This window comes from Urocampus carinirostris, chromosome 2, assembly GCF_059441175.1.
Source record: "Urocampus carinirostris isolate Australia breed hairy pipefish chromosome 2, RoL_Ucar_1.0, whole genome shotgun sequence".
Classification (NCBI taxonomy): domain Eukaryota; kingdom Metazoa; phylum Chordata; class Actinopteri; order Syngnathiformes; family Syngnathidae; genus Urocampus; species Urocampus carinirostris.
This window is the reverse complement of record NC_142350.1, coordinates 7358829-7370000: the sequence shown is the minus strand read 5'-3', so window position 1 is coordinate 7370000 and position 11172 is coordinate 7358829. Positions and strand designations below refer to the sequence as shown.

Here is an 11172-nt window from a genome sequence, read left to right as displayed (position 1 = left end):
AGGCAGCTCCAGGGGCTGAAATGCAGATGGGACTTTAAAGGACAAACGTAGGAGACATTTTCAAAACAAACCCACTTACCTGACAACGGTTGGTAGACCACTCGGAACCCGGTGGCAGGAGAACTGGGGAGGTCCCAGCTGATCCGGAAACGGTTGTACCATTCCTCGGACACGCGTAGATTCCTGGGAGGCAACAATGGAACTGAAAGACAGAGTGAGAGTGGGACGGACACAAAGTGAGATGGACAAAGACATAGAACAAGAGACGGAGGAAAACCATCGCAACGGCAACAAACATACACGTGCGTCCGGTGGCTGAAACCGTCGGGCCGTCTCCATCGGCGTAAACCGGCGTGACGGCCACTTTGTACTCTGTGTTGGTCAACAGAGGTTGTAAAACCAAACTAGTCTGCGTGGACGGAAGTGTCCTCTGACGAGACAAAGAAAACCAAGACATTAGGTCACCCCTTTGTCCCCAACGACACCAGATAATGGTGCTCTCGTAGTGTTCTGGTCTTGGTTTTCATTCATTTGTTAGGCATGTTTAATTGTTAAATTCAATAAGTAAATCAGCTTTAAGTTAAAACAAGTTTAAAACGTTGACCGAAGACTCAAGTTGAGATTCAAGAAGAACTAAAGCATTAACCCGACAGTTCAAGTCGCCTTAACTTGAATGTTAAAAGTGCTTAACAGAAAACCCTGACTTAACTTCAAGTTGAAGCAGGTTTAAAACGTTAATTCGAGAGGATATTGAAATTTAATCAAGATTAAAGTTTTAACTCATGAGTTAAGTCTGCTTAAGGTTTAACTGAAAAATTAAATCACATATAAATCTCTAGCTCTAAATTAAATCAGGTTAATAAGTGTAATTTAAGAGTCAGCTCAATATTTAAGCAAGATTAAAGCTTTAACTCAGAAGTTGAGTCGGCTCTTAAGTTTTAACTCAAATATTGAATAAGCTTTAAATCATTAGCTCTGAATGAAATCAGGTTTTACCAAGTATTCAAAGAGTCAACTCATGATTAAAGCAGAAATAAAGCTTTAACTCATGTGTGAAGTTGGCATAAAACTAAAAGATTAACTCGGTTTTAAATATTGTTATTTGAATTAAATCAGGTTTAAAAGTGTAACGTGAGAGTTGACTCAAGATTTAGGCAAGAAAAGCGCTTTAACTTTGTATGTAAATCTGTTTTCAAGCTTTAATTCAAAAATTAAATCGAATCTAAAGCTATAATTCTGAGTTAAAGCAGGCTTAAAAAATTTAACAATGTTAACTCATCAGTTAAAGTAGCTTTAACTTCAAAGCAGGCTTTAAACGTTAATTCAAGAGGAAATTGAAATTTAAACAAGATTAAAGCTAAAACTCATGAGTTTGTCGGCTTTAGAGTTTTGACTGAAAAAATTTGATCACATTTAATCTTTAGGTCTGAATTATTTCAGTTTGAAAGCTGTAATTAATGATTCAACTCGAGGTTTAGGCAGGTTTACTGCTTTAACTCTGTTAACTCAAAACTCATGCCAGGATAAAGCCTTAACTTTCAAGTTAAGGCTGTTTTAATGCTTTTACCTAAATGTTGAAGCAGGTTTAAAGCTCTGACTCGAAGTCAAAACGCAATTATACCTTTAACAAAAGAGTTAACTCATCAGTTAAAATATATTTGAGGCTTTAACTCAAAAGTTCAGAGAGCTGTATAGCAATCCTGGCATAGGAGATACAGTGACACATTCAGCCAGTGGTGAGTAAATACAAACTATTTACCGTCTCTTGGTTGCCGTCCACACTGGTGTAACTAAGGCGGTAATGGCGGATATTGTGGGCGTCGGCTTGTTGCCACGACACCCGCATGCTGTAGGGGGTTTCGCCGTCAACCTTAAGGCCCCGCACACCGTAACGAGGCACTACAAACCCAGGGACACAAACACCAATCAAAACAGTTCTTTGTGTGAATGGGCGGACCTAAAAAAACTCACCTGCAATGGTGGTGGTTGCCGTAGTATCAGTGGTTGTTCTTTCCACTGCAAAAATAAAAGTAGTACTTAAATATACCATATTTTTGGACCATACGAACCACCAACCCCCAACCACCACCCCCACCCCCACCCCCCCCAAAAAAAAAACACCCAAGATGGTCAGAAATTAAAAGTTTGCCTCATAACCCGATGTTCCATATTCGGTGGATAAGATTGGAAATGCATACAGTCATTAAAGATGTGTGTTCTCACTTGAGGTTTTAGAATATACTACCATAGTTGTGCAATCAATGATCAATCAATAACTATTGCTGATCTGAATCGCAAAATATTGTATGAATCGGGATTCGAACCCGGCTGTAATGCGGAGACCGTCAACACTTTATCACTAGACAACCAGTGATCCAGATGACTTATGAGAAGGCATTAGACCTTATGTGATTATCATACTATTTTTACCCATGCTAGAAACATTGATTTGCAAAGTGCCTTCGGTTCTGCATTTTAATAGGCTAAACCAAGGGCGCTCACCCTTTTTCAGTACGTCGACAACAACAACTTAAAAAAAAAGACCAAGTCAAAATGATCTACCCACCACAAAAAAATGGAGATTCAAGGGAAAATACTTCCATTTGTGGTTTATAATCAAAATTCCAACTTCTACCTTAACAGTGTTTTAATTGAAAGTATTCTTTATTTATTTATTGCTAAGTCACATTAATAAACTTCCACATCATACATTTTACCAATAATGTATAGAGATGCAAATATTACATTTGATTTGGACTCTTAATCATGAAATACTAATGACATCGTAAGCAAAAAAAAAAATCATTAAATAAATCACACCTTACAACAACAAAATTTGGAGTTCCCCAATTTTCTCCTGCTGCCTATCAACATTGATGTCTATGCTGAAATTCTACATTGACTAGTATATGGCAGCTAGTCCCATCAAATGCAATGCACTGCACTGAATACTTTCCCCAATCTACCAGAATGAATTCAGTGATCCACCAGTAGATCGTGTTCTACGCAATGAGCACCCCTGGGCTAGCCAGTCTTGTCCACTTCTTCGTTAACGAATGTTAAGAGAATGGAGAAATCAGAAAGTCAACAAAATACTATACAAGCTCTTTTACCCACTTATACATATTGAATCGCATCGTTATTGGCGAAGAAGTGGAGAGACTGTTCAGAATGCAGAACAAATGCACTATGCAAATCAGTGTTTCTGACTTCTGACGCTGTAAAAGTAATGTGACGATCAGACAAGTTGTAATGCCTTTTTATATGTCATCTGTATCACAAGTGGTCTAGTGGCTAGGTGTCGGCGCCCTCAGTGCCATTTATATTCCCACCGTATACAATATTTTTCGAATTTGGTCAGCAACACATATCGACTGATCACTGTACTAATATATACTGTAAGTGTATAAAGAGTCCGGTGGTCATACACCAATAAACACGCTAGCTCTAACTATGGTCTCAATTTAATTCGCCTTATAGTCTGTTGTTGCCTTTCGTATGAAAAACATAAGACGGAAGACTATTTTTGGGGGTGTGCTTTTTAATGCGGAAAATACTGTATTTTTTTAAAGTCTTTGTGGACGTTTGTGTACGAACCGGTGTATTCCATCAGCAAAACCTGCTCACTCTCCACCTCGTTCCTGTAGATGGCACTCAAGAGGACCTCGTACTCAGTAGAAGGAAGGAGCCCGCCGATTGCGTAACTGTTTTCGTTTGCGTTGATCTTCACCTGCCGTCACAAAAAAGTTCAATCACCCTCCCATTCTAAGGACCGCAAACACCTACCTCTCCACTGTCACTAGCTCCGCCTCCATCTATGGGCGACCACTCGAGGCGGTAGAGAGCCACGTCGTCAGCGGGGCTGCGCCACGACACCCGGAAACCGAGGGCGGAGACGTCGTAGGTCCTAACGTCTGCCGGTTCTGGAACTTTCCCTGGAGGAAGAATTCAGAAGTGTTGTTGCCGTGGCGATAGTTTACGGCGTTAACGTGTGATGTACGGTAGCTGTGGCGACCTGTGGAGAAGCTCAGGGTTGCCGGCTCAGCTCGTCCCTCCTCGTAGTTGGCGACCACTCCTACCGTGTACTCGGTCCAGGGGCTCAGGTTTTTTAGCAACCAGCTGACCTCTTTCCCCACCTCCACCTGTAGTGGTCTCATTAAAATTAGCATCATCAACCGTCAACCGCCTTTTTATCACCCACAAAGAAAGGGTCGTGAGAATGGTTTCATATGGGATTGAAGTGCTTATATGCATATGTCTGTTTGTCTGTACATCTGTTTGTTTTTGTCCACCCAAAAAGGCAGAAAGAGTTTAAATATGACCACCTTCTTTTACAGGTCGTCATGTAGGTTACCCTAGATGTGAAAAGTCCAAAAAAGCTGACCCAGCAGTTTTGGTTTTGTTGGCTCAGCATTTTTCCCCACAAAACTCTCCCAGACTAGAACGAAATTGAATCTAAACCAACACCATCTTTTTTTGAGGACTGGGTAGCTTTCCCAGAAAGACATTCCACTCTTTCAGGCCAGAATAAGTTTGGCCAGGATTACAAGATTTTAGAAGCGTTCAGGTTGGTTAATCTAGAGGTACCAAAAAGGGAAACACCAACCAACCATAAATGGTTTTGCCTTGCAACACGGGTGATGACGCCCTTATGGCACACAGCCACTCTAGTTTCTTTTATTTTTCTTTACCTGGTTGCTATCCACGCCGTCGCTACGCGCGTAAACGACGCTGTAGCCCGTCACCTTCCTGGAGGCGGAGTCCCAGCCCAGGCGGGCAGAGCTATGACCCACGTCCGTCACTCGCAGATTGGTCGCCGGGAGCAATGGCGCTGTGAAAAACGGGAATTTTTGTTTTTTCCCAACTTTAATTAAAGACGCAACGCCGTCGGCTTCCGACGCGGTCGTAAAACTTGATGAAAGGCTCGGAAACGTAGAAAAAGAAAGCGGGAAAAAGTCCTGTTGGGACAAGTCAGTAATGCTACACATATGGGCAATTTTGCGGCGGCCATTTATCTCACGTGTGCTAAGCTGGCTGGTGACGGGGTCGCTAGCTTCCTCGCCGTACATAGCGTACAACGTCACCGTGTATTCGGTTGAGGGCGTGAGACCTTCCAGTTCCAAATCTTCCACGTCGGACGCCACCTTCACCTGTGCGTGACGTCACAATGAGACGATTAATCGAGTATAATCGGCAGATTAGTGCCCTAAAAAAGTGGTCCATAAACAAGACGAAACGCTGACTGAAAACTGTATTTACTGACATTGTGAAAGCACCCTGAACGCACCGGTATGATAGCAGTGCATTGGCAACTAGCATGTAATTGTAAATGATCTGCATTTATATAGCGTTTTTCAAGTCAATGAAGAACTCCCAAAGCGCTTTACAATGTGCTTCACACTTTTCCATTTTACACACTTACAAACCGATAGCGTAAGTGCTCCTTTCAATGCAAAGTGTCTTTTATAAAGTTATTTATAAACAAGAATAAACAAATGCATAAAAAACAATAAAAATAAAAATAAATAACACAATTTTTAATATTTTGTTTTAATGTAGTTATTACTTGAGTTAATCAGTTAATTTATTGAATTCATCGGTAATTGCGTCTTACCTCCTTCTCGTCGTCCGGCTCCCCCTGGCTTAGCGACGCATATAGGATCATGTACCCTGATGCACCAGGGGCGGTCCTCCACCTGACCCTCATGGTGCTGTGGGTGGCGTCATACAGGTCCAAGTTCTCCACAGTGGGTAGGGCCACTGCGGGGGATCAAAACTGTTAAAGTCAAGGCCTGCAGGTTTTTGTCCGACAGTTGGGGTCCACGTACAGGTGGTAGCGCCTCCCCTCAGCGCTTCGCTAGGAGCGTTACGGTAGACGGCGAAAACCGCCACCTGGTACTCGCTCAGGGAGTTCAGGTGGTCCAAAAGGACGCTGTTCTCATATGCCGGGACCACCTGCAAGAACAAATGCGTGAACCTCAAAACGTCCGGTTGGTAAGTCCTTTAACGCTACCTTCTCTTCGGGCTTGCCTCCGCTCGCTGGGTGATACACCACCCGGTAGCGCTCTACTTCACCAGCAGGGGGCGACCAAGTCACCCGGAAGCTACGAGCCGTGATGTCGGAAGTTACCAGATCACGGGGTGGGGACACGTTTTCCGACGGCGGTGCGGGGCCTCCTCCGGCTACAAAAAAAAAATCAACAAAACCTTGATATGTTATGTATTTTAGCATTTTAAGAAGGGGTGGGTAAACTACGACCTGCAGGCCACATGCGGCACATCAGGCTTTCACATCCGGCCCGTCAAACAAAAATGGTCAAAATATAGCGACCCTAGGTGTGAATGAGCGAGTGACTTGTCTGTCTTTGTGTGCCCTGCGACTGGCTGGCAACCAGTTCAGGGTTTCCCCTGCCTGAAGATAGCCCCACGACCCTACTGAGGATAAGCGGTGCAGATATTGGATGGATGGATGGAGACATATATATATATATATATATATATATATATATATATATATATATATATATATATATATATATATACATATATACAGACATGCATTTCAGGTGGATTGGCCGGTCCGAATTGTCCCTAGGTGTGAATGAGCGAGCAAGTTGTCGGTCCCTGTGTGCCCTGCGATTGGCTGGCAACCAGCTCAGGGTCCCCTGCCCACTGCTTGCTGGGATGGGCTCCAGCACCCCCGCGACCCTACTGAGGATAAGCGGTGAAGCTAATGAGATGAGATGAAATCAGTAAATAAAATATGATTGACAGCAAATTGTTTTGCGTGCCGTAACATGAATTAAATTACGTTTCTAAGATGCCTGTCAACCATTGGTCGACTTCAAATAAAATCCTTGTATGTTATCAGCTTTTGTCATGGCTGAATAAAAGTCCTGATGGGCTATTGGCTGAAATCCTTCAAACAATGCTTTCCTTCTCATCTTTCAGTTCAGAGTCTCGTGGGCTTTGTGAAAAATTACAAGACAGATTTTTTTTTTCTTCTGTTTATTCACTTTTGGTCCCCTGTCAATGAAGGGTGAAGCGAAAATATGATAAGCATGAGAACGAAGCTAGCGTTAATCAATAAAAACCAAAAAAGGCAATCGAATGGGGTTATTATCAAAAATATCGAGACAATTGAACTCTAACTGTTCTCCCACCTGCCATCTCCTCCACTCTTTGGCATACGGTCCTGGTGAGGATGTCCACAATGTCGCTCATCACGTCAAAGTCGGCCACATTGTAAACGTGCGTGTCAGCGGGCGGGGATGCGATGTCCTTCAACTCCTGCTCGTCCGCGTTCTTCACGCCTACCAGACAAATGACGAATAAAATCAAGCAGAAAAAAAGCCCCAAAGTGTCCCCAAAGTGTCCCCAACTCGTACCAACGGCAAATATTCGGATCCCCACGTCCCTCAAGGTTTGTGCTGGCGGTGCCACGTCATCCTGGGACTTCCCATCCGTGATCAGGATGGCCACTTTGGGGACGTTGGCTCTGGATCCGGATTCTGGTTTAAAGCTGTTCTCCAGGACAAAGGTGAGTGCCAAACCTGAAAGTTCAGGATTTAATAATAACACAGAATACATCTTCTCATAATTGGATATAATGGGAAATAGAATTGTCTTTATTGTAAGTAGTGAACATTGTATACTATGATGTCCTGTAAGTGCAGCAGAAGAAGAGTGCAATTAAATAGTTGAAGCTGAGGTCCAAGAAAAGCGTCCTGACATAGCTCCTCCACTTCTCCAGGCGGCTCATTGCAGTCATAAGTGCAGTGTTCATGGTATTATGATTATCAAATTGCCTGAAGACCTTTTTTTGAGAAGGATGTTTGTTTAGGTCACTGAGGCTATTTTCTGCTTCCATCCTCACCTAGTACCTACCTAGTAATAACATAATAATAACAGGGCAATAACATAACAGTTCCCTATTACGTCACACCTTTAGAGAAAAAATGTAAATGTACTTTATTTATACAGCCCTTTACGACAATCCTTTAGGTGTACCAAAGTGCTTTTAAGTGATCATGTTGTTTTGATCATTTTTTTCAACTTAATGGAATGAGTACAATGTACAGCCTGCAGTTTTGAATAATTGTAATCCTGTATGTTAAAAGTTAAAACCTAGGTGTCCAAATCAAGGATCGGAGATTAATCAGACCCTCAACATTTTTTTACTTGGTAAACATTCCAGAAAGGCAAAACAGTAAATAAATGGCAACGATAGAGAATTGTTTTCATCACACGATAACAACGATGGCTATCAGTTATGTATGTAAAGTCCATGAAGAGCATCCTGACAAAGGTCTCTGTTGCTCCAGGTGGCTTATCACAGTAAAAAGTGCAGTTTTTATCGCATTATAATTAGGTTGTCAAATTGCTCAGGACCATTTTTGAAGAGGATTTTGTGGTCGACTGGGACAATTTTTTGCTCCACGTCTAAGAATAACTACCTAGTAATAGCACAGTAACAACCTCGTAAAACCACAGAAGTTGTTATTCCCTATTATGTCAATGACTCGGAAATACGTCTTTTTTTACATAATGGAATGTACACGTAGTAAAACCTTCAGTTTGAAATAACTGCAGTATGATAAAAGTTTAAACCCAGGTGTCCAAACTGAAGCTAAGGCCTAAATCAGATGCTCATTATTTTTTTTACGTTGTAAACATTCCATAAAGGCAAAAAAGTGAATAAATTAATAAAAAATGAGATATGTTTTTATCACACGATAGCCATGATGGTTATCATTTATATATGTAAAGTCCAGAAATCATCCTGACATAAGGGCTCTATTGCCCTAGATTGTTACAGACCAGAAACGGACACAGGACTCAATAGCGCACGTTTCTCCATTTTTATTTGAAAAGAGAGGGAGAGTAAGGCTTGCTTGCTTGATCCGTGGACTGACGGACAACAGGAGCGAGCGAGGCGGGAGTGACACTTCCGTGTCGGACGGAGACAGGCGGGAATAGTGAGTCGTTGGCCAGGGCTGGAGATCAAAGGCAATTTCGTGTTCGTAAGCGGGGTCGTAGGCAGGAGGCAGGCAGGTAACGGGGCAAAACGGGTCAGGTAACAGGAGGCAGGCAGAACGGGTGTAATCAGGTCCAGAAACAGGTCAATAGCGAAGATCAGGCAGGAAAAGGCTTAGCACAAACGGAGTCGGACGAGAAAGCTCACTGAGCTGAATGCAACGGATCGCAACGATCTGACAGTCACTGAGAGGAAGCCGGGGGTTTAAAAAGGGAGTGTCCACCAATCAGCTGTCCGGGCTGTTGGCGCCAAACAAGCTGCCGCAGGTGCTCCAAATTGGCAATCACGACATAGATGGCTCAGCGTAGTAGGAATTCTGGTGTTTATGGCATTATAGTTACCATATTTTCCCGTCTATAAGACGCACCTAAAAGCCTTTATTTTTTTTTCAAAAGCTGACCATCCCTCTTATAATACAGTGATCCTTATATATGGATCAATATTGAGTCGCAAGGTCTTGCGACTAAGGCAACTAGATTTTCCCCATAGGCGAAGTAGTCCGCGGTGTATTCTTTTATTTGTCAGCATTATTGCATGTTTTGGAGTATGTAAATATTTTACACGGTTGGATTTACTACACTCAAGGATGTAAGAGGACCATGGTTGCATATTATTACTGAACGTGATGGCTGCAAGACGACTTTGGTGAGCTACCCTGGCTTTATATTTCATCTTGTTTTAGACTGATCTTGATATTTCTGCGACGAGTCTATTTTTCAATTCAATTCAATTCAATTCAAAGGGTTATTGTCATATGCACAATAAAGAACCACGTTTCCCTGCACAGTGAATTACTTACTTTGCAGTCTACAGAGTTGCCAGCGAAAAAGAAAAAATAAACTAAGAAATGGTTGGTATTTCTTGAATCCCAAGAGTTTAACCTTCCTAATGATATGTGGAATGACGCATTTGAGTGATTGGTGACATCGTACAGACACCGTGTCCGAACGTGTCTGAGACACGTATTTCTTTGCGAGCCTTTGGAATGTTAAGGGGTTAATAAGTTTAACTGAACCATCTGACTGTTTTGTTAATGTTCCCAATGAAGCGCCTTATAGTCCGGTGCGCCTTATGTATAGAAAATATAGGACAAAAAAATATTTTGGGGGGGTGCGCCTTATAACCCGGTGCGCCTTGTAGCCGTCAAAATACGGTAGGTTATGAAATCATCTAGTGCCCTTTTTTGAGGAAGATGCTTTTGTGCTTGAAAAGGTCTATTATCCCCTACTCCTAACAAATACCTAGTATTAACATAGTTGTAACACAGTAATAACAACACTTGGCATTTCAAAAAGGAATATCCAACAGGTTGCCTTTTACACTCATCAGGAACAAATAAATAGATCTCAACCTCATAAAGGTTGATGACTCCTGTTGTAAGGCTACATTAGCATAGCTAGCACATACCTGTTAGCGTGTTTCCACCTTTGTAAGGCAAGTTCCTGACAGCCTCAAGGACGCTTGCTTTGGCCGTGTGACTGTTCAAGTGCCACTCCACCCTTGGCTCGCCGCTAAACTGCACCAAAGCTGCGTAAAGGCCATAGATGTCACACAAAACGTCACGCGCGCTAGCCGGTTGCAAGCTAGCTCACCGATACGTGTGTTGTCCACGTCCACGGTGAAGGCCTCCACCAAGTTCTCCAGGAAGCTTCGCACCAGGCGAAAGTTGGATCGACCGATACTCCACGAGCCGTCCACTAGGATCACCACGTCCGCCGGGGCCGCCGTGCCACACGTGAATTTTTCCTCACCTGAAAAAGACAAATTAGCTAGTTTTAAAATCGCACCTACATCTGAGGAGACAATGAGGACTTTTCTTGTGACTTTCGTAAGCAGTATCTAGAACAGGGGTCACCAACTTTTTGGTTTCTGATTAGCACGAAGTAACATGTTTCTACTATGTTGTAGAGGTAAGGTCTTAAGTCCGAGCCCAACCTGAGCCTGACCCGAAATTCAAGTGCAGAGTTGGCCAGAATCATCCCGAGTCTTCACGAGTCCTCAAGAATAATACATGAAAATTTGGGTTTGCTTCGAGCTCGACCCCTCAATTCCAAATAATTGGTCGGGCTCGTGCTAGGTCGGGCTTTAAGACATGCAGGCCCGGGTCAGGTTGGGCTGATTTTTTTATGCCCATT

At 42.8% G+C, this 11172-nt stretch overlaps 1 protein-coding gene across 1 annotated transcript in view; it reads right to left on the bottom strand.

The window, feature by feature from the left end:
• Positions 1–11172, bottom strand: part of LOC148370852 (collagen alpha-1(XIV) chain-like) — a 36598-nt gene that overhangs the window by 18272 nt on the left and 7154 nt on the right. Inside the window, exons 6-22 of the mRNA XM_088328625.1 lie at positions 10630–10788; positions 10445–10564; positions 7389–7553; positions 7164–7313; positions 6014–6183; positions 5829–5955; positions 5615–5760; positions 5021–5150; positions 4692–4831; positions 4016–4142; positions 3787–3935; positions 3598–3730; positions 1972–2016; positions 1760–1899; positions 301–430; positions 80–202; positions 1–15 (exon numbers count right to left, since the gene is read on the bottom strand). The exon at positions 1–15 is cut by the window's left edge and continues 135 nt beyond it. Of these exons, the coding sequence (XP_088184751.1) occupies positions 1–15; positions 80–202; positions 301–430; positions 1760–1899; positions 1972–2016; positions 3598–3730; positions 3787–3935; positions 4016–4142; positions 4692–4831; positions 5021–5150; positions 5615–5760; positions 5829–5955; positions 6014–6183; positions 7164–7313; positions 7389–7553; positions 10445–10564; positions 10630–10788 (2169 nt within the window). The remainder of the gene's footprint in view (positions 16–79; positions 203–300; positions 431–1759; positions 1900–1971; positions 2017–3597; positions 3731–3786; positions 3936–4015; positions 4143–4691; positions 4832–5020; positions 5151–5614; positions 5761–5828; positions 5956–6013; positions 6184–7163; positions 7314–7388; positions 7554–10444; positions 10565–10629; positions 10789–11172) is intronic.